Source organism: Pituophis catenifer, unplaced genomic scaffold (genome assembly GCF_029215685.1).
Source record: "Pituophis catenifer annectens isolate HBS135680 unplaced genomic scaffold, rPitCat1.0.hap2 SCAF_2, whole genome shotgun sequence".
NCBI lineage: Eukaryota > Metazoa > Chordata > Lepidosauria > Squamata > Colubridae > Pituophis > Pituophis catenifer.
Genome location: NW_027256882.1, coordinates 276443425 through 276467305, shown reverse-complemented (window position 1 = coordinate 276467305; position 23881 = coordinate 276443425). Strand labels below are relative to the sequence as shown.

The 23881-nt window shown below is 39.5% G+C and overlaps 1 protein-coding gene across 1 annotated transcript in view; it reads left to right on the top strand.

Annotated features, from left to right (window-relative positions):
- Nucleotides 1-23881, top strand: part of SPEF2 (sperm flagellar 2) — a 110971-nt gene that overhangs the window by 42478 nt on the left and 44612 nt on the right. The window contains exons 14-23 of the mRNA XM_070935950.1: nucleotides 963-1039; nucleotides 4433-4536; nucleotides 9780-10036; nucleotides 11390-11492; nucleotides 12296-12453; nucleotides 17178-17327; nucleotides 20206-20292; nucleotides 21935-22071; nucleotides 23361-23488; nucleotides 23582-23720. Of these exons, the coding sequence (XP_070792051.1) occupies nucleotides 963-1039; nucleotides 4433-4536; nucleotides 9780-10036; nucleotides 11390-11492; nucleotides 12296-12453; nucleotides 17178-17327; nucleotides 20206-20292; nucleotides 21935-22071; nucleotides 23361-23488; nucleotides 23582-23720 (1340 nt within the window). The remainder of the gene's footprint in view (nucleotides 1-962; nucleotides 1040-4432; nucleotides 4537-9779; nucleotides 10037-11389; nucleotides 11493-12295; nucleotides 12454-17177; nucleotides 17328-20205; nucleotides 20293-21934; nucleotides 22072-23360; nucleotides 23489-23581; nucleotides 23721-23881) is intronic.

Below are 23881 nucleotides of genomic sequence, written 5' to 3'. Positions count from 1 at the left end.
TTTAGCTCATATGCTTTTTTTCTGTTTCTGGATTACTAATGTAAACATGCACATTGGTATTAAAAGATGTTGATATAATTTTGGTTTATTGATTTAGTTCACATGCAGTGATAAGAAGTTATTTGTTTTTCTCTCTAATGTTTTTCCTGCAAGTGCAGGATCCATTTTTTCAAATCAATAAAATGTTCATCCATTGGTTGTGACACGAAATTAATTAAGTTGGGCTGAAAGAGAGTGACTGGCCCAAAGTCACCTAATGGACTTTCATGCCCAAGATGGGGCTAGAACTCTCAGTTTCCTGGTGATTGGCCAAAAATCAGCCAACCAGCTTTCATGCCTAAGGCAGGACTAGAACTTAAAAGTTTTCTGGTTTCCAGCCTGATGTCTTAACCTCTACACCACGGGTGTCAAACCTGCGACCTCACGTTGCCGTTACGTGACATTTTGCGATGTTTTTTCCTTCGTGGAGCTGGGGTGGGCATGGCCTGCACATGACACATCCAGCCTGTGGGCTGCCAGTTTGACACCCCTGCTCTACACCAAACTGGCTGTCAGTTTGATAAGTTGCTAAATAATAGTCATGATAGTAATGTGGTGGAATGAGAAGAATTGTAGCTAATTTGAAAGTTGTGACCATGATGAAATTCAGGAATCAAACAGAGAAATTTTGGGATTAAACAATTCTTGGGAGCTGGATACATAGTCAGTAAAAAAATAGTGAACAGACAGAACTGAGAAATTCATCAGTAATCCATTCATTTCAGTTCGTGTTATACATACGTAAACATTTTTATACACCTTAGTATTAAATGTTATTATGTATCTTTAAAAATGCCATTGTATTGATGATAAATCAGTTTTGAAGATTTGTTTGGCACGAAGAGTAGTAGACCCTGCACAAGGAATTAATGTTAATATCCAGATCCTAATTGTTTTGCTTTTTGGTATTTTACTGTTCCTAGAAAGTATTGAGAAAACAAGCTCTGCTGTGATGATTGACCAAATGGAGATAAGTGAGGCTGAGGATGAATTAACCAAAGTATGAACTGGATTTTAATTTCTATTGTATTTAGATATTAAGGTTGTTTCTGACAAAAGTCTGAAAATTGAAGGTACAAAATAGACATCAATCAATATACAATTTATTTTTCTTGTTCCAGAAAATAGAATAGAAACAATAATTTCCAAGAAATTAGAAAGTTTAGACTTGGAAAGAACGTTTTGATGATATAAGCCATAGACAATTTTATATGTGTGTGGATATTATATACAAATATGCTGGTTTGATTGGATTTGTCAACCAAACTGAAGAAAACATATTTTATACCTATGCAATTATTCCAGCCTTTTAAACTATCATTGTGGTTTTTCAATTCAGCTTCAGAAGCTAAACTCAGCACAGCTGGGTCCCTGGGGTCCTTCTATATTTTGAAAAACATGTATTTCATTTCTTCAGGTCAGTTTCATCAATCTGGTTTTCTCCCTGTTTGTTTGGGATTGAAAGTGGGAGGGAGGCCACCAGGCTGGGAAAAGTTGTACAGTTTATTAATTGTTCAATTTCATGAGGCTTTTAAAAGAAGGTTTTTAACCTTCATTGCTTCACCATCCAAAATAATTTGAAACTTCTTATATGCTGTCCCCAGACAGCAGCATCTAATATCATATAGCTAACTTTTAGAAAGTAGTTGCTCAAAGCTAGGGGAAGAACATTAATTGATTAGTTCTTTCTTTGAACCTAAATAACTCTTTTGACTATAATTTATGCTTGAACATGATCCATGTATGTTTTTGAAGAGAGTCTGAACTGAGCTGTAAGAGGAGAGCTAGGAGTCAAGCCAAGGGGATAAAGTTGGAAAGCAATTGTCAATCAATAAAGACTATAATGGGCAAGGCAAAGCCAATGCTAGACTGGATGCCCTTGTATCCTTCGCTTGAAGAGAGTTTGATATTTTCTCCACTCCTATCTAACATGTACATGAAGCCAATTTTCTCCACTCCTATCTAACATGTACATGTCACCCTGAGGTGAGGCATGATCAGTATGCTGGTGGAACTCAATTATATATCTCTGCCCCTCACAAACTACACACTGATGTTGATATCCGGTCTTGGAGCCTGAGGTTTGTGGATGTCTGAATGGGGAACAACAGATTTCAACTGAATCCTGGCAAGACTAAGTGCCCTTGAGTTTTACGGTCTTTTGGATCTGGGAGTGTTATTGTTTGCAGCATTTTGTTCCATATGTGTTGTTGTGCAGTCATGTCTGACTCTTCGTGTGACCATGGACCATAGCACACCAGCCCCCCCTTCCCCCATTCTCTACTGTCTCCTTGAGTCCGCTCAAACTCATGCCCACCGCGTCGATGACACTATTTAACCAAGTAAATATCTGCTATCCCCTTCTCTTTTTGCCAGCATCTTTTTAAAAACCTTTAGAGAGGTAGAGCCCACAGTCCCTGTCTCCTGTAAGGTCTCTTGCTTCAGAGGGGTAGGGGTGGGGTTGGACTAGGTGACCTACAAGGTCCCTTCCAACTCTTGTTATTCTATTCTATTCTATTCTATTCTATTCTATTCTATTCTATTCTATTCTATTCTATTCTATTCTATTCTATTCTATTCTATTCTATTCCATTCTATTCTATTCCATTCCATTCCATTCCATTCCATTCCATTCTTGTTCTGTCCCCGTCTCACACACGCACACAAACTGTCAGCCAGGAGTTAATAAAACCAGCAGTCAGGAATTTCTTTGAGATAACAGAATTGGCAGCAACCCAGTAGCTGCCTGCCAAAGACTTTACTCACAAAGGGAGGTTTTTCTCCTCCGTCTGATAAACCAAAATAAGTCCACAAAGCCAAAGAATTGTCAAGTCCAGTCCATAATAAATCCAAGGAGGGCAAATCACGAAGTTCCAGAAACGCAGTATGACTTGCTAGCTTTTCAGTTTTGTCCTTCACAAGGCCTGAATAGCTGACACACCCCCTTTTATCCCTTGTGGGGTGTGGTCCATTGACTCAGCTTAATCTCTAGCACGCCTCCTTCTCTGCTGCGCGCGCTTGTCTTTCCGATGCTGTCGGGGATCCAGCCAAGACTCATCTCCGGCGCTGTCTAACTGTGGCTGCTCGGAAGTGCCTGGCTCCTGGCCCATCTCTTGGCCTTCAGAAGACACCTGAGGCATTGCCAGAGAGGAGGGTCCTGGAGAGGGAGGCCTTGCCAACTCCTCTCCTTCACTTTTGGAGTCTTCTCCCTCCGATAAGACGGGCTCGGGGGCCGGAGTCACAACAATTCTATTCTATTCTATATTCTATTCCATTCCATTCCATTCTATTCTATATTCCATTCCATTCCATTCCATTCCATTCCATTCCATTCCATTCCATTCTATTCTATTCTATTCCATTCCATTCCCTGTAGTAGATATTTCTGGTGCTATATAGTTCTTACTGTCAAGAATTTTTTCTTTATACTTAAACAGACACTGTATGGTTGCAGTTCATACTCTTTATTTCTGATTCCAATTTGTGTGGCCATGCAAAATAGTTTCCAACCATCTTTCTATAGAGTACTGTAGAAGTTTCATTCCTACTGCAAATAAGAAGTGCTTCCTGAGTAAGCATCTGACTGACATTGCGACTGCAGCAAAAGGTCAAATCCCCCTTCTTCAACGTCCTAGAATTTGATTCAGTCCTGACTTCCTATTTGAGCTATTAAAGAAAATCCAGCTACTGAAAACATATTTAAGAATCAAGGTATCATTTAATAATTGACCACATAGTAAAGATGAATTATCTAGGAAACCACTTATTTCCGCACAGGCCTACTGAGTATTTATCTTAAATCTAAGATGCTGTACCAATTACAGCACAATTTGCTGATATTCAATAATAGAATGTTTTTTGAACTGAATAAACCTCTGACAGAGATAAAGTAGATCCTTGCTGTGGATTGATTTCACCAAAAATTTGAGTTTTCTTTGTACTCCTAGGTCTTTCCTTAGTTCAGCAAAATCCTCTAATTTCTGTTTAATTGTTTTCAAACTGTTAGTTTTATTGTTTTTACTCTTTAAAATCTTTTATGTTAATGTATTCATATAATTATTTTTTGGTAGTTTTTTGAAAAGATGACTGTATAAACTTGTAATAATGTTTAAAAAGCTGTAGCAACATTAAACTATTCAAAATAAGTCAATTATTTTCTTCCCATATTGAAATAAGCATTCCAGGTAGTGATGTCTTTCTGAATGATTTGTTTTTAGGTTTTAATTAGAATTCTGCATCCCATAGTGCACATTTCATTTTTTTAAAATCATTTTCATTGTTTTGAGCAGAAGGGTGGGATTTAAGTTTAATAAAGAAATGCACACATGTGGGAAAAGTTTATGTTTTTACTAAATTTGAATGTCTTTTTAAATGTCTCTCATAAATTCCACAGCTTTCTATTCGTGCTCAGCTTGGTGCAGGAACAGAGACATTGTTAAAGAAAGGAAAAAACATTCCAGATGAATTACTAGTTGGCATCATGGTGGAAGCTATTAGGTATGACATAAATGTCTGCTTAACTTTTAATTAATAGTAGGGTGTTGTTGTTAGTTACAAAGTCATGTCTGACCCACTGCGACTCCAGGGACGACATTCCTCCAGGCCTTCCTGTCCTCTACTATCCTCTGGAGTCCATTTAAGCTCACACCTACTGCTTCAGTGACTCCATCCAGCCACCTCTTTTTCTGCCGTCCCCTTCTTTTTTTGCCCTCTATCTTTCCCAGCATTAGGCTCTTCTCCAGTGAGTCCTTGCTTCTCATTAGGTGGCCAAAGTATTTGAGTTTCATCTTCAGGATCTGGCCTTCTAAAGAGCAGTCAGGGTTGATCTCTAGGACTGACCGGCTTGATCGCCTTGCAGTCCAAGGGACTCGCAGGAGTCTTCTCCAGCACCATAGTTCAAAGGCCTCAATTCTTTGGCGTTCAGCCTTTCTTATGGTCCAACTTTCACAGCCAGAAATTGCATCTGGGAAAACCATAGCCTTGACTATACACACTTTTGTTGGCAGGGTGATGTCTCTGCTTTTTAGTATGCTGTCTAGATTTGCCATTTGCCATTACATTTGTCATTGTAATGATGCTTAAATTAGTCTAGAAATTAAACAGTCTCCCATTAAACAGAATAAGAATAAGAGCTTGTTTACACAGACAGGAAATATTAATCATAACATCAAGTTTACATTCACTGTCTAGCTTTTAGAGCTTTGTGGCTCTGAAATGTCACACAAGGAAAATATATCCACATTTCTGCAAGATGAAACAAACAAAATAGTATTTGTTTTGCAAATAACACCACTGCAAATAACAAATGGTGTACAGGTAGTCCTCAATTTACAACGTAATTGAGCCCGGAATTACGGTCATAAGTCGTGGTGACTGCTAAGCGGGTTACCATGTGACTGTGCCCAGTGTTATATTTTTTTATGGCAGTTGCTAAGTGAATGCTGCAGTCCTTAAGCAAACCCATTTTTCTTCAATGGGCATTTTTTGCTGGAAAACAAAAGTAAACACCCGAAACTGGCAAACTGCCAAAAATCACAGTCACGTGACTGTAGGATGCTACAAACAACCATAAATGTGAGCTGGTTGCCAAGCATTCAAACTACCATCACGTGACGTAACCAGATGATAAATTGCTCTGTGGAGGTATATTGATATTTCAAATTGGTTGCTAAGTAACCAATCATTAAGTGAGGACTACCTGTAATGTTATTTTTCCTATATTTATATTTTGGTTTGTTTTATTTAGCCTGAGCAAGCTTGTAAATGGGGTCTAATAGATGTTTGTAATATATAGGGGTCACAATCATTAATTTTATTTTATTTTTTTGTGCCTTTGAATCAGTCTTAACTCTTGGCTACTTCCTGGAGGAGTCCTTGCAGTTTTCTTGGCAATATTTTCAGAAATAGCTTGCTACTTCTAGAATCATAGAGCTGGAAGGGGCCTTGGAGGTCTTCTAGTCCAATTAGAGAGAGACTAGTCTTAAATCACCCAGCTGGCTTTAGACCAGTGATGGCTAACCTTTTCCGGACCAAGTGCCCAAAGCACACACACCAGTGGTGGGTTGCCCCTGGTTCAGACCAGTTCGCAAGAACCGGTAGTAAAACCTACGGGAGGCCCCACCTACCGTCCCAGATGTCATCATCAGCAATCTGCGCATGCGCCAAAGCAAGGCACATGAGCAAAGCGATCGTGCATGCACAATCCTGTTGTGAACTGATAGTATAGTTAAGTAGAACCCACCCCTGGCACATGCATGAATGCGCACGCACCCGAACCCCCAAAATGCAATGGGTGTGCGCCCCGTACATGCGCCCTGCCCCCATGCATGAGCCCTAAGCATGTGCCCCACCCCCATGCATGCACCCCCGCATGCATGCGCAGCCCCTGCACATGCCACACCCCCATACGCATCCCCCATCCCCGTGCATGCGCGACAAAGACCTGAAGACCAACTGGCTGGTTGGAGGTGCACGCATATGTGCGGCAGAGCTGAACTGGGACGACAGCTTGCATGCCCACAGAGAGGGCGTTGCGTGCCACCTCTGGCACACATGCCATAGGTTCGCCATCACGACTTTAGACTATGGCAGGACTAGAATTCATAGTCTCCTAGTTTCTAGGCTGGCGCCTTATGACTACTTCATCAAACTGGCTCTCTTTTAATGTTTACACAAGTTAAATGATTTTGATGAGATTGCTAGACGATAATTATCTAGACAAGTTTATTTATTTATTTATTTATTTTTCATATTTGTATACCGCCCTACTCCCGAAGGACTCAGGGCGGTGAACAGCCATAATAAATACAAATACATATAGAAGTTAAAAACTATTAAGAAACAGATTAAGTAATTTAGGCTCAAAGATTAAAAAAAAAAAAAAAAATCCAAATTTATCTAAAGAGGTTTAAAACCCAATTTAAAAGACAGTTTAAAAGCCAATTAAAAAGGGAGAGTTAGGCCAGACCAGCTTGTTGGAATAGAAATGTTTTCAGGGCTCGGCGGAAAATGCGTAAGTCTTGGATGTTTCGTAACTCCGGGGGAAGCCTGTTCCAGATGGTAGGTGCCCCCACAGAAAAGGCTCTCCCCCTGGGGGCTGTCAGTCGACATTGTTTGGCCGACGGCACCCTGAGGAGTCCCTCTCTATGGGAGCGAACTGGTTGGTGAGAGGCTATTGGTGGCAGGAGGCGGTCTCGTAAGTACCCTGGTCCTGAGCCATGGAGCGCTCTAAAGATAGTAACCAAAACCTTGAAGCGCACCCGGAAGACCACTGGGAGCCAGTGCAGCTCGCGCAGGAGGGGGGTTACATGAGAGCGCCACCTTGCTCCCATTACCACCCGCGCGGCCGCATTCTGGACCAGTTGGAGCCTTCGGGTGCTTCTCAAGGGGAGCCCCATGTAGAGAGCATTACAATAATCCAGGCGTGAGGTGACAAGGGCGTGAGTGACCGTGCGTAACGAGTCCCGATCCAGAAAGGGATGCAACTGGCGAATCAGTCGAACCTGATAAAAAGTCCTCCTGGCTACGGCCGTCATATGCTCTTCAAAAGACAGCCGTGAGTCCAGGAGGATGCCCAAGTTGCGAACCCCATCTGTGGGGGCCAACGACTCGCCCCCAATAGTCAGAGATGGCGCCAACTGACTATATCGGGACGACGGAAACCACAGCCACTCGGTCTTGGATGGGTTGAGTCTGAGTTTGTTCCTCCCCATCCAGATCCGTACGGCCTCCAGGCACCGGGACATCACCTCGAGGGCATCATTGGGGTGGTCTGGGGTGGAGATGTACAGCTGGGTGTCATCAGCGTACTGATGGTACTTCACCCCAAAACCACGGATGATCTCACCCAGCGGCTTCACATAAATGTTGAATAGAAGGGGCGAGAGGACCGATCCTTGTGGCACCCCACATATAAGGGGCCTCGGGGTCGACCTCTGCCCCCCTGTCAACACAGACTGCGACCGGTCAGAGAGAAAGGAGGAGAACCACTGTAGAACAGTGCCCCCCACCCCCAACCCTTCCAACCGGTGCAGCATGGTATCATGATCGATGGTATCAAAAGCCGCTGAGAGGTCTAATAGGACAAGGACTGAGGAGCAACCCCTGTCTCGAGCCCTCCAGAGATCATCAACCAATGCGACCAATGCTGTCTCTGTGCTGTACCCGGGCCTGAATCCCGACTGGAACGGATCTAGATAATTCGATTCATCCAGGTACTGAGGTAGTTGTCGTGCAACCACACTCTCAACAACCTTTGCAACAAAGCGAAGGTTGGAGACAGGACGATAATTTGCTAATACAGCTGGATCCAGGGAGGGCTTCTTGAGGAGGGGCCTCACCACCGCCTCTTTCAAGACGGTGGGAAAGACACCCTCACTCAAAGAAGCATTTATAATCTCCTGGAGCCAGCTTCGTGTCACCTCCCGGGAGGCCAGTACCAACCAGGATGGACACGGGTCCAATAAACATGTGGTCGCCTTTAGTCTGTTCAGTATCCTGTCCACGCTTTCGGGAGTCACAGGATCAAACTCTTCCCAAATAATATTCTCAGGACCTGCCCCTGTCATCTCCTCTGGATCAATCCAGTCAGAGTCTAGCTGTTCACGAATCTGAGCAATTTTGTCATACAGATATTGTACAAAATCCTCAGCTCTACCCTCCAAGGGGTCTTCCCGCGTCTCTTGATGGAGCAGAGAGCGGGTCACCCTAAACAGGGCGGCTGGGCGATTATCTGATGACGCAATAAGAGTAGAAAAGTAGTTACTCTTCTCTACTCTTATCGCCACTAGGTAATTCTTAATATGAGATCTTACCAGTGTTCGGTCGGATTCAAGTTAAATTATTGTGATTATGAAGTCTAAAAAGATAATTTAATGAAGTGTTTCTAATCTTAATTTGCTTGGGGTTTGACTCCCAAAGTCAAATGTAGCTTTTCAGTCAAATATAGTTTCCCTAAATACTTGGCCCTGTTCTTCTTTATTTATTGAGGCAGAGGTATGTCAGTCTCTACAAGTGCCAAGAATTTTAGAACACTGCAATTATGAATAATCCTCAGGTTTTTTTTCTTCTTATGTTATTAGTTTCCTTGTTACTTGTAAAATGCAGTGCTGTTTGCACACAATCAATTCCTGTAAGAATTTCATTTTAAAGCAACTCAATATATACTTCCACCAGGGGGCGAATCACAATAGGATACAATATACAGTATTTCAATATTGATATATTTGCCCCAGAGATACCCATCTGCCTTCTTGCTTTTGCATTCCACCAAGTTTAGTGGTATTTGTGAAGGTATTTGATTCAATTGGATGGTCACTTCCCACCTTTTCTCTCCCTGTTCACTCTGAAGCACACCCCATCCCAACAACACCAATCAGCTGTTGTTCACCCCATTCCAGTACTGATGGATAGCCCATTTTGAAAGAATTAGATTTTGGAAATGGTAAAGTACCTTGAAGCCAGTGATCTTAAAACATGGTTATTTGGCCTGGCCGGATTGGACTGAAGGGGTTTTAAATGTGATTTTAACGGGTTCTTATATTTGTTATATTTTATAATTGAATTTGTGTATTTATTGTTGTGAGCCGCCCTGAGTCCTTTGGAGAGAGGGCAGCATACAAGCCCAAATAATTTATTTATTTATTTATTTTACTTAGAGTTTAATAATTTCTTCAAAATATATTTCATTTTTGGTCTTGATCTCTCTGTCAACCTCTCCCTGCCTCCCTTTTTTGATTCAGTCGGCTACAGCCAGAAAGGGGTTGGATCATGGATGGATTTCCAATGACACTCAATCAGGCCAAACTGCTTGAAAAAGCATTGACCGGACGAGATCCAGACCAGACAGAAACTAATACAATAAACTTGAAAAAGCCCACACTGGTTACAGACCCTGCAGCTCCAAAAGAGCCCCCTGTGCATCCACCTGGTCTTGACTTTGCTATTTTGTTAGATGTTACAGACTCCATTGTCATGAATCGGGTAGCAACGGAGAAGGGTAAGTTCAGTATTTAAAGCATGCAGCAAGGGGCAAAGCTTTTTGAGAGATTGACACCAGTACCTATAGTCTTCAATTAATGATGGATAATTAGGACCTGAATTTCCATCACTAAGCAGTGTGGTTTTAGAGCACAACATCATGTAACCAATCTGCTTAGCAACGGCAGTTTTGGAAATCTCTGGTTACCATTGTTAAGCAAGAACCGTGTGGGTTGCTAAGCAAGGACCTCATGTCGACTGTAACGTCCAATGTCCTGCTGCTTCCTCATTTTTTTGTGGGAAGTTGGCAGAGAAGGTTGCAAATTGCAATTATGTGACTGCGGGACTTTGCAACTGTTGGAAATGTGGGCTAATTGCCAACCACCCAGATCATGATCATATGATCACCGGAGTGCTGAGCGGTTGCTTTACAAGTGGTATGGAGAAGCACTTATATTGCACAGTAGTCTGTTGACGCACAAGCATTTTGGTGAAGCTGGGAAGAAGATCAATTTGTCTCTTTGCTTTCTTTTTACTTCTACAAACCTACTGATCAGTGGTGAAATTCAAATCTTTTTACTACCTGTTCTGTGGGTGTGGCTTGGTGGACGTGGCAGGGGAAGGATACTGCAAAATCTCCATCCCCACCCCACTCCAGGGAAAGGATACTGTAAAATCTCCATCCCCACCCCACTCCAGGGGAAGGATACTGCAAAATCCCCATTCTCCCCCCACTATGGAGCCAGCCAGAGGTGGTATTTCCCAGTTCTCCAAACTGCTCAAAATTTCCACTACCGGTTCTCCAGAACCTGTCAGAACCTGCTGGATTTCACCCCTGCTACTCATCCTTTGCTCTTGATCCTCAATGACTGTTCCACCTCAAGTCCTGGTGGTTCTTTCCACTAGAGCACTTTAGGAAAGAGTGATATATCTCTTGGTATCCAGGCATATAGTCAATCAAAGAAGGAGCCTACACACTTATTACAGCAGTGTATTGTTGTACAGTATTTGCTCCCAAAAATAATTTTGCCTTCTACAGTATAAGACATGTGGTAGTTACAAGTTAGTGTTAATCTATACAAAATGGAAAAAGTCATATCCTAATTTGCAATTTTTATGCAGTTTAATACTATAGAAATACTCCCCAGCATCTAGTTGATTTTCACCTCGTTTTTTAGTAGAAGTGACCACTACAATATGAGTTTCTGTATTCTTTGCCTAAACCCTCAAACAATCCAGTATTGGCATGCCCATCACAAAAGAAATTATAAATATCAGACACTATTTAAAGGATGTGATTCATCTTTGTTTCTTTAAATCATATAGCCATAGAAACATGTTTCAAAAGATTATTCTTTTTTTAATCCAACAGCTGACTCCTATCAAAGAGAACACAAAACCACTGCAACTTTTTCAGAAACAAAAATCCAGCAAAGAGAGGAATTAAAATCGGTGTGGGGTCAGATGCAGCACAGGTTAGTTGCATTTTGGGCTGGGAGAGGCAGCAAGAACTAAAAAATACAGAAAATGTTACCAGATGATAACAAAATACAGGGTTTTCACTGTATGCCCATAGAAGAAATAATATGGCTGAACATTGACTTTTTTTTTGAGCCAGCTGATAAAGGTGAATAGATAATATCAAAATGCTACATCAGTATCATAATAGCAGAATAACAGAGTCGGAAGGGACCTTGGAGGTCTTCTAGTCCAACCTTCTGCTCAGGCAGGAAACCCTATACCATTTCAGACAAATGGTTATCTAATCTCTTCTTCAAAACTTCCAGTGTTGGAGCATTCACAACTTCTGGAGGCAAGTTGTTCCACTGATTAATTGTTTTAACTGTCAGGAAATTTCTCCCTGGTTCTAGGTTGCTTCTCTCCTTGATTAGTTTCCACCCATTGCTTCTTGGCCTGCCCTCAAGTGCTTTGGAGAATAGCTTGACTCCTTTTTTGTGGCAAACCCTTAGATATTGGAACACTGCTATCATGTCACCCCTACTCCTTCTTTTCATTAAACTAGACTTACCCAATTCCAGCATACGCAATTCTCAACATAGCTGGTAGGCATGTTTAGATGTTGATTGTAGTCATTCCTTCTTAATTGGATTATGAGCATCATTCCATGTCCCAAAGGTGTTTTTTTTAAAGAGGCAACTGGACTTTGAAAGATGAAAGCACCTTTGGTACAACCATGACCTGGATGACTGAGAATCTCCATAGACATTAAGCAACATTTCAGTATTTGGGATCTTGATTTTGATATTTTAATGTGTAGAATTATAGGTTTCCTGGACACTTGGCCCCAATTGGAAGCTTGGTATTCTGAACAGCAAAATATACTTACAAAAGTCAATGCAGACATTGAGGAAAGTCTTATGTGTCAAAGGATAAAAGAAATTTTAACAGGAGAAATCATCAAGATCCAAAATAAAGGTATGAAATATTACTTTATATTAGATTTTTTAAAAATGTAAAGGAGTCCTTGTGGATTTTACTCGCTAGTCATTGCCAAGTATAGGGGGTGGTGCTCATCTCTGTTTCAAGGCCATTGAACCAGCACTGTGCGAAGACATTTCTGCAGTCATGTGGCCAACATGATGTCATGGAGCAGTGTTACCTTCCCCCCGAAGTGATACCTATTTATCTACTCGCATTTGCATGCTTTCGAACTGCTAGATTGGCAGGAGCTAGAGAAAGTAACAGGAGCTCACCCCGTCCCATGGCACTCAGGTCTCAAACCTGGGCTGCCGATTTTCCAGCCAACAAGCCTAGTATCTTAACTGCTGAGCCACCACACCACCCTTTACATTAGATAAAGTAAGCGTTAATTACTGCCAAGTAGAGTTTCTTTTTCCTTAGCCTTCTCTTTATTTGCCCATAATGTTTAGATCATATTTTAATTTTAGGCATATCAAAATAGAGATCTTGCTTGTTTGTTCTTTGTGGATTTGTGAAATGTCTTTAAATTTTAAAATAAAAGATAAACAGGATGATGCTTTTATGTGGTCTAACATAAAGGATGGAGCCAGTAATAATATGAATGCTATTTTTTCTTTCTTTAAAGTTTTCATTTTAATCATTATTATATACAAATTAAAAACACCATTTTTATTCTTGGTTGTTCATTTTGCTATATTCTCTACAATAATGGAAGAATGAAAACCCCCTCTTGCTTGTACTGTCTGCTCAAAAACAGAGGGAAATATTTTTAGAAACTCATCAAATGTTCCCATGTTTATGCAATGTAAGTTCAGACAGCCTCTTAGCTGAAGTGCTATGATGTTACAGTCAAGATGATAAACTGGTTTGATGCTTAATCAATGGTATTGATTGAAATCATATCAGATTGTATCTGATGTCAAAGACATTGAGCCAAAAGTGTAAACAAATAACACACTGTCTTGAGACAACAAATGTAGCCTTGGGAAACAAATTTTTGTTCAGGCATGGAGGATGAATCATATGAAAAATGCATCCTCCCCTATGCAATGAGAATCAATTCTTTACTCATTGGTAGCTAGGAACCTCAATGTTAATCAACATTTAAATACAACAATAACAAACAATGAGCTGGTTCCAAATTGAATTATTCTGACCTATTGAAATAATAGCATTTTTAATTAGTCATTTCAGCTGGACCAAATTTCGTAGCTACTCCAAAAGTAGGATGGTGAGGTTATTTGTCTTGAGGAATTAATTAAATTAATTAAATGTAACAGACTTACTGTTAAATCTTCCTGGCAAATCTTTAAAAGTAATGGTTCTGTTTTTAGTTTAACAATCATGAGGTTTTTGTTTAAAATCTTTTCATTGAGAACCAATGGTTTTTGTTTCCTTATACTTTTGTTCTATTCTTATATTACATACTTCGTGATATAATATTTTGTTAACCCCATTAAACTTAATTTCTCTATTTTCTTTGTAACACAGCATCCTACCCCTATGAACTGTGCAGAAATACCATTTTTTCCTTCAAAATTAGTACATGCTAGAATTGTGGTCTTCAAAATTTCATTCTTTTTACTTATAAACTGCTCTGACTGCAATTTTTTTCCATAACGAATTCCTGTTACACTTTTCTCTACATAAGAGTTAATAATACACAGTGCTATCTGAAGGTTAGAATTAGAGAATTCTTTATTGACCAAGTGTGATTGGACACACATGGAATTTATCTCCGGTGCATAAGCTCTCAGTGCAGATACAAACAACAAAGTGATAAATCATAAGATATCAATAGGAAAAGGTAATAGGAAAGATGAGAAGGCTAATAATAATACAACCCTACTACATAGTTAGATATCCTTAGACATAAGACACTGCTGAGGGAATTAGGTGTTTAGCAGAGTGATGGCATAAGGGAAAAAGCTGTTTTTGTGTCTAGTTGTTTTGATAGGCAATGCCCTATAAGCAGTGTCCCAAGGGGCGGAGTTGAAACAAGTTTATATCCAGGATGTGAGGGGTATTTTTTCAACCCTCTTTCTGGATCATGCACTATACAGTCTTCAATGGAAGGCAGACTTGTTGCAATAATTTTTCTTCAGTCCTAACTATCCATTGAAGTCTGTACCTTTGTTGTGACCTAGGCCCAAGTAGTTATTATCAGACACAATCAGTCCTAAACTAACATATTTTATTAGAACAGCTGAATCCAAATTAAGTCCAAAACAAATTCTTCATAAACTGCCTTCGGCCTTATCACCAACCTTTGTCTACTTTGGCACCCTGCCAAAGGCTTTTCTTGGCAAAAGTTCAAAGCAAGAGACACCGACAAGAACAAATGTAGCAAGACAAGAAACAAATGTAGCAACGTTGCTTTCCTACAAAGATCCTAAGAGCCATTGTTGCTCTTTTAAGCCTTCTGGGAGGGGCCAATCATCTCCTGGCCTTACTCCCGAATCGTCCTTTTTGCTTTAGCTACTCTTGCCTTCTGACAGCTCTTTGCATGTGTGCACTAGGAACAGGCTCCTCCTGTTCCTCTGCCTCTCTGCTATCCGCCTCTGGAGGCTCCGGAGTCTGCGCATCGCTCCCAGATGACCCTGGCCCCATCTCTGCCTCCGATGCAGAGCCCTCATCTGGGCCTTCCCCTGACTTCAGGACTGGCCCATCCTCCCTGTCCGACTCCGCTGCCACCTGTCCTGTTTGGCTGCTGTAGCAAACCAGATAGTTATAGAAGTACAAATCAACAGTGTATCAACAGCTCCTTGGGCAGCCTGAGCTTTCTGAGTTGACGTATGTATAGTTGTAGCATTTAAATAATACTATATAACAAGGTGATAGCCACAGTAATCCTGTCTGCTTTATTTCCATGAAAAGCAGTGGATACTTTTAGAATCTTCCAAATATTTGGGGAAAAAAATCACTGCTAAGTAGAAAGACATTTTTTTTCCTTTCAAAATGGCAGCAGGCTGCATCTTACCCTGCATCTTCTCTTTTTCATTAGCTAGTAGATTGGTGTCTGTCTCCAAAAACCAAGAAAGACATGTAGAGTTACTTCTAGGCAGTTTACTTTATTGTTCCTCACCTATAGACAGAAATCTTGCCAAACTAAAGCAGCTACAGATAGTTCTCGACTTACAACAATTCATTTAGTGACTGTTCGAAGTTACAATAGAAGTGAAAACAGTGACTTATTATTGTTTTTCACACTTATGACCGTTTCAGCATCCCCATAGTCACCTGACCAAATTCAGATGCTTGGCAACTGACTTGTATTTTTGACTGTTGCAGTGACCAGGGATCATGTGATCACCTTTTTGTGACCTTCTGACAAGCAAAGTCAACGAGGAAGCCAGATTCGCTTTAAAACTGTGTTACTAACTTAATAATTGCAATGATTCACTTAACAACTATGACAAGATAAATTCTAAAATGGGGGCAAAAACTTAACAAAAGTCTCACTTAGCAACTGAAATTTTGGCTTCAATTGTGTAAGTTGAGGACTACCTGTACTTGCATCATTAAAGATATACTCTGAGAACTTCTAGGGAAGAGCTATCTTGACCCTCTTCCTCCCAATCAAACAATCTAAAACTTCACTATCTCTTGGTCCTCTGGAATGCAGCCCCTCTCTCCTGGGAATCCAGACATTTCTCCCAGGTATGCGGTTTTCTCCCAAAATGTCTTTTGGAATTATTCTGAGTAACCTGATGTAACTTCCAAAGTAACCTGGGAGATTTTTAAATACTGTGAAGCAACAATGTGAGCTGCGGACAGTTCTAATTTCTACTTTTGAGATTCTGCATCATAAAATACAAATAGCATTGTTATGAGTTGAGCTCCCTTGCCAGCCTGAAGACAGAAATATACACAACCTTATGCATGTTGTATATATTTCCAGTTTATCTTCCCTCAAGGGAAACATGACTCTTGTTCAAGGAGACTCAGATCACCCTAGCGTCTCCCTCTGATAATAAAAGATATTTTAAAAGATGGTCTTTTAAAAAGTTTAGACAGATTTCCAAAGAAGGTGTGGAAAGAGGCTGGGTAAGGTATGGAGACTTTCAACTTCTCAACAATTTCTGAAAATAGTTTTGGACCTCCAAGAAAATGGAGCAGTCTAAAATCAGTTATCAGTACTTGAATACATTAATTTCTGTACTCAAAGCTGCCATTCAGTATACACTTGCTTGGGAATAAGTTTGAATGATGTAGAACTTACTTCTGGATAGACTTGTTTACACTTTCATGATAAACCTGTTTAAACATGCAAAGGTGTGGAATCCGTCTCGGTCCAGAAGTTCTTGAATGCCAATCCCAACATTCCATGTCTTTAACCAAGCTGGGTTTGCTGGTAATTCTAGTTCAGGCAACATCTGGAAGGCCTCAAATTCCCTTAAAGTTACGGTTTTAAGCTGCAGTTCGTTACTCTTTTATATATTATTAGGAATGAGATTAAGTAAATAGAAGCATAGCAATTTTGATTTCTTTATATTCATTTTCATCTTATTTCTTTATTCTTTTTTCTTTATCCATTGTAACTATATGTGAATCCTGGGAAATAATATTCAAGACATTTGAATATTTGCTGAAAAAATAATAGGAAATATTGTATTGTATTGCATTGCATTATATTATATTATATTTATTACATCATTACTATATTGTTTGTGTGTTTGTTTGTTTGTGTGTGTGTTGCTGCTATTCCTGTACTGAAGGGAAAGAAAAGGAAAAGTTAGAAGCTGAAAAACTGAAGGTGGCCGTTCACCTTTTGCCAGAAGAATCATTCATAGAAAAAATGGAGGAAGCAGCCCTATTGCCAGAATCACAGGAGCCCCCACCCCCACCTCCAGCCCCTGCAACTAAAGGTTGGTGGAACTTCATGCATGCCCTCCATTTAGAAACTGAACTGACGCTCTAGGACAGGGATGGGCAATTGTGGCTCTTTTACAACCTGTGGACTTCAATTCCCAGAATTGGCTGTCTCAGGAATTCTGGGAGTTGAAGTCCACAGGTTGTAAAAGAGCCACAATTGCCCACCCCTGCTCTAGGACAAGCCATTTTTGACACCCACTTCTTTATGGTCACTTTTAAATAGTGTACGTTGTCCTTGCCCAGGGGTGTCAAACTCAAGGCTTGGGGGCCAGATCCAACCCGCTGGGTGCTTAAATCTGTTCCGCAGGGCTGCCAGCAAAGAGCCTGTAGTACAGTGGACTAAAGCACTGTTATTAACATCTGCTGCTTGCAATTACTGCAAGTTCAAATCTCATCAGGCTCAAGGTTGACTCAGCCTTCCATCCTTTCAAAGGTAGATGAAATGAGGACCCAGATTGTGGGGGCAATAAGCTGACTTTGTATAAATATACAAAAGTATGAAGGCTATTGCTTAATGCATTGTAAGCCACCCTGAGTCTCCGGAGAAGGCCGGCATATAAATTAAAGCAAAAAAAAAAAAAAAAACCCTGGCCCAAAGAACTGGTGCCTCTGCCAGAGAAAATGGAGCACGGGAGAGCCATGTGCGGCCCTCCCATGCTCCGTTTTTACTGGCAGAGGGTTGCAGGAGGCCGTCGCAGCCAGAAATGGAGCTTGTGAGCACATTTTTGCTGGCAGAGCACTCTGGCCACCACAGGCACCCCCAACATGAGTGACGTTAAGCTGGCCATGCCCCCCCACTCCCCTCCAGGTCAAACACAACAGTGATGCGGCTGTCAATGAAATCAAGTTTAACACCCCTGTTCTTGCCCATGTATACCTACAAGCAGGTTGATGGCTTTACAGAGCTCTTTTCAATATAAGGAGATAAGAAGAAAGCCCCTTTTGGCTTTAACTTTATTGGTGAATTCCAAGGCCAGGCCTAGAAAATATACAAAAAGACTCCCTGAGAAATTTTATAGGAGCAGCATGAAACAAATGTATTAGCCCTGTCCATAGCATGGTGCTGTCCTGATGCCAAATGAGAGGTACAGCGATGTGTATATATGTATATATTGTTGGATATATATCCAACCATATAGAGCTTTAGCAATGGAGATATTTTGTAATTTGATTATGAATCTGCAGTCTTCAGCTGATCGGTGAAAAGTGGGATATAAATGTAATTAATAAATAGCTAGTGGCAAAAAAGTAAAAGCAAGCTGACAATTTTGTGACAAGACTTTCTCTATAATTAGATATATAGTGTTATGTAATGTATATAGTCTGGGAGCCAGTGTGGTGTAGAAGTTAAAATGCAAGACTAGGAGAAAGGATACTCAGGTTTAAGTCCTTGGGCATGGAAAATAATTGGGTGCTCTTGAGTCATTCACCCAGCCCTAATCAGTGTCAGGCTCTGTGATGAGCCAGCTGAGAAACAAGTCAGAAACATTGTCACTTCATGCATTGATAGTTTTGCAGTAAGAAATAAACAAATACAGTCCAAAACCAAATCTTTTTGCTTTCCAAGTAGAGCTATGATAATTAGTTACCATAGCCTAGAGTAAAGGTTAAGAAATTGGCAATCTATAGATATGATCAAGGTAGTAGCTTGGGAAGAATGGTCATCTCAATGGGAAGAAACTTCCTCACAAATTTTTGTCTCTGGGCTTATATATTGTCCCATGCCATGTACTTTTTTTAAAATTAAATGTGAACTTTCTCAGTATGGTTTGTAAATCATCATTTATGAGTTTGTACTAGATAAGAAACTACCTTGCAGCTGGGGAATGCACTTAAAAGATGTTGACCTCCCAGAGGGCAAAACCTCTAATATCACAACACTGGAGTGCTTTACCTTTTTTATGGACCTTCTGTATTTGGGCTGAAAAAATGGAGAGGACCTCTAGATGGCATAGAGAAAGCTCTATCCCTTTACTGCCATCTAGTAGTTGTGTGGAGTTTTGCAGCTCAGTTATGGCAAACCAAATATTGGGAGACATTAATTTTGACCTTTGTTTTAAACAATTCTGGAAAAATTGACAGAGTTGGGAATTGAGTTAATGGGTTCATTTAACTCTGCAAGACTTTAAAAATCAATTTAATTGCTTATACACTTTCCATGTCCAGTTTGGAGGCATTTAAATAACTGTAATTCCCCAAACACAGTAAAAGTATTAAAATATTGGCTTAGTATATAGCAGATATTTAAGAGTGGTTTATTTAATAAATTGTAACTAGGCATAGCTTGGCATTACATGAAAACCCAATCACTATTATATTTTCTTTCTCTATCTTACCTCATCTATCATATCAAATTGCTAGAAGAAATGATGAAAAAACATTATTTTCATCATACACTTGAAGTATAGGCTGAAGATTTTCATTATTATTCCTAATAAATAATTTCCACATCTGTTCAGCTTTAGTCTCAACTATTGTTTTCTCCTTTCCACTGTCTTATGATTTAACGAGTTTATGAAATTGGTAGAGAAAGCAGAAATTAACAATCACCGTGATTACTAGTTACTGCTTAGATTCAGGCAACTAGTTTACTTTGGTTATTGAATTAAACCATATTGGAATTCACAAAATACAGTGAATCATAAACTAGACAAACTTGGTTTGTTGTGAAAACGCAGTTGCTAGATCTTTAACTGATTTGGTAATATATATTATTCAACCCAACTATTATGAGCCAAAATAGTTTGTTTGGGAAGTTATTTCCATGTTCTCCCTTATTTGAGTTTAATCCTAGACAGGAGAAAAATCCAACCTACAAGAGCAAGGTAATATATCTCAAAATATTTCAAATCTATATTAAATGTCCTACAGAGGCCACTCCATCAGAGTTACCTGCTAAAGGTAAAAAGGGAAAGAAAGATGAAACAGTCAAAGGAAAAGAATCAGCAGCTAAATCAGGTGAGGATAATTTTGTTGTTAAGTTTAGTACTTTACTTGCTGATTATAATATATTCACGACTTTCATTTTCAAACAGCTGTGGCATATTTTGATCATGATTTGGTTGCTCAATTGATCAAAATAGAGTGGACAAAGAGAAGACAATACTTTTTACAAAAGGTCCTTAATCCTGTATAGGAATCACTGTACTTTGTGCATCTTCAATTGAGGATGTGGGTAAAAGTATTGAATGTTGGTTTGGAAAATAGTCTCTCAAATAGAGATCCCGGTTTATATAGAATATAATAAAACTGAACTTTGGATGCACTTAATTCATCCTGACCAAAATGTACAAAAATTGACCTGTGTTGTATTTATGGTTAGCAGGAAATCTTCATATGGCATGAAAACAATTCAGGCTGATAATGGAATAAATTGTAGCTTTGGCAGACATATTTGTAAAGGACTGCATTCTATTTGCTGGCTGAATTTTCTGGTAGACATTTTAAACCTGGAAATAAGAATTAATATGTTATAATAGAGGCCTCTGGTATTTAAAATATATATTTACATGGTCAACAAATCAGATGAGAAATCAATACTGAATAAAAATTAATTTGGCAGCATTAATTTCCAGCTTACTTGTGGTTAAGTCAATTCCCCCTTCTCATATTCATGATGATGTCCCAGAGTTATAAACATAAAGTGTAGCACATTTATTTAAAAGTTGTTATCTGTCACACTATGTCATATAAATACAAACATTTGGATTTAGGAACATATTAATTGAATGAATAAATGACAGATTATTTTTGACATGAATTGAACAGTTTTCATATGTTGGCATTGAGGGACTAGGTCCAATAGCCTAATAACCAGATTCTTTTGCATTAGAATCTCAAGTGTAATTGTGCATAAAGGAAATGACCAGAAGTTCAGTTCCAAGATTGAAAAAAATGTTCTTGGAAACAGGATAACTTAGTAAACCAGAGCAAAGAAGTTACAAGGAGTATAAAGAATCTCCAAAAATCCCTTCCAGTGCAAGAACTAATGAAAGACTAGTAAAATTGGTTACCAACATGTGATGGAAAGCATGAGAAATCCAGATAGGAACATAAATAACTAGTTCCCACTCTACTACCTATTACCATAATCATATATTGTGGTTCAGTCACGGGGTGGCTAATGTCTAAAACTTTTTACCTTTTCATTTGTTGCAACTGTTCAAAGACTCACTGTTCAAAAGAAGATGAATCCTGAAAGAAATGAAATCCGGGTCTAGAATAGGACAAGAAGCAGCCCTTGGAGAACGTTTAGTGCAAGCTTGTATATAGATAGTAGAACATGGCCTAGTCTCATTTTTTTTCCTTTCCAAGAAACTTTACAGCATCTTTTCATGTACAGACACAAATATAAGCACATACTTACATAAACAAATATGCATATGACACTATGATGAAAATTAAAGTCCTCAAATCTTGGTCCAAAAAAGCACATTTATAATGGTGATAGCAGCTTGTGGCACTGTCACAAACTGATCGCCATGACATCAATATTTCTATGGCATAAGACCATCTAAAAATATGTTCTCTACTGTTCTTAGGTCATTTCTTCTCATCTTCTCCCTGAAAAAAATGCATTTTACTTTTCTTTGTATTTAAGGAACTCCACGAGGAAGAGGGCAGATAAAATCTATGTCATCTCCCCTTGAAGATATGTTGCCTTCTAATGCTGTTGAACCACCTCCAATCAAACCTGGGTCAAGTGAATGGATTTACTGTGATGATCCAGTACCCCAAGTAAGCTGCCTAGAAACAGCAGTTCATGATGAGCCTTTCCTTTCCTTTCCTTTCCTTTCCTTTCCTTTCCTTTCCTTTCCTTTCCTTTCCTTTCCTTTCCTTTCCTTTCCTTTCCTTTCCTTTCCTTTCCTTTCTTTTCCTTTCCTTTCCTTTCCTTTCTTCAGCAATATGTTTTGTGATCCAGATCCACATCCAGATTAGATAGTATGTCTAAGAATTCCATGCAGTTACAACACATCTAAAAGGCAAGTGAATCAGGTTGGAGAAATTAGATTTATTTTGTCTTTTTGTCTATGGCAGAAATCTCTGCCATATTTTATACAATACTAGGTTGATTTGTGATTCTTCAGATCCTCACCCCTACATCCAGCAACTAGCTAAGAATGGCTCTTACCTTCTAACTTGCTAGTTCAGCGTGAAGATATGACAGGTGAAATGTTACATAAAAATAAAACTTTTGAGAAAAGTGAGTTTTTGATATTTATTTTTCAGTATTTGTCTCCTGCTGTTCCAAGGAAATCAGATCTGATTCTGTCTAATGACAGCATTAAGACATAGTTTATGTTGAGTAATAGTAAGTAACTTAAATAGCTAGATTCACACACCATTGTAAACTTCAAATCTAGAAAGGGCAGCTGCTTTCTTCATATAACTTAGGCAGAGCTGCCACCGTTTCCCTTTTCTCTGATTTTGGTGTGCACATTGGCGCAGAGGTTAGAGTGCGGTACTGCAGACTACTTCTGCTGACTAGCCGGCTGCCTGCAATTTGGCAGTTCAAATCTCACTGGCTAAAGGTTGACTCAGCCTTCTACCCTTCCGAGGTGGGTAAAATGAGGACCCAAATTGTTGGGGGCAATAGGCTGACTCTGTAAACCGCTTAGAGAGGGCTGTAAATCACTGTAAAGCAGTATATAAGTCTAAGTGCTATTGCTATTGCTATTTCCTAGAGAATTTTAGGCTGTTTAGTGTGAGTCGCAATCTATTCTATGTTTACACACTTCCTGTTTGGTATAGCTACCTATACAGCTACCTATACAACAAACTTGACCGAGCACTCTAATCAAGAAATATAAAAAGAGAATAAAATCAGTGCAGTAAAATAAATAAGCTTGATAGCTGGGTTTATTTAGCAGGTAACAAGTAACTTTCTTATCAGAAAGCTTTACATACAGGATCTTGGCTGATAAATGACCAGAGGCTACGTATGACATACTCTCTTTCCCTTGACATTTAAGATAGGAAATGTATAAATAAATACATGTGAATTCTGTATTTTTACAACTTGACAGGAAATAGCAGAATTCCTAGTTCCTTATTGGGAAACAATAGAGAAAACATATGTCAATACCATCAAAGCAACCCTTCGATGCCTCAGAGATGAGCAACATGTTATCATTCATTACCTGTCAGACATAAGGTGAGTGTTGGGACTGTTGGACTCAACTTCCTCATGTCTCTTTTTCTGCTGTCTTCCAACCCCCTGGATGGTCTTTCATTTCACTGTCTACAGAAACCATTTCAAGGACTATTTGAAGCGTCCAGACCACAAGCAGGAATTTGTGACTCAGTGGCAAGTCGATTATAATTCAGTGACTGATGACTTATGGGATGATGAAGAAACAAAAGAAGAACTCCATCAAAGAGTTACTGTAAGAATTAACTAAAAGTAGGGGATGATTTACTAATTCATAGCAAGTTGGTTTTGTGTCTTATTAAGGTGAATGGGGCATTGCAGGGAAATACATTTCGAGGTATCATTTCTAAACAGCTTCCACTGAAATAAACTAGTGTCAGAAAATACTTTGCATTA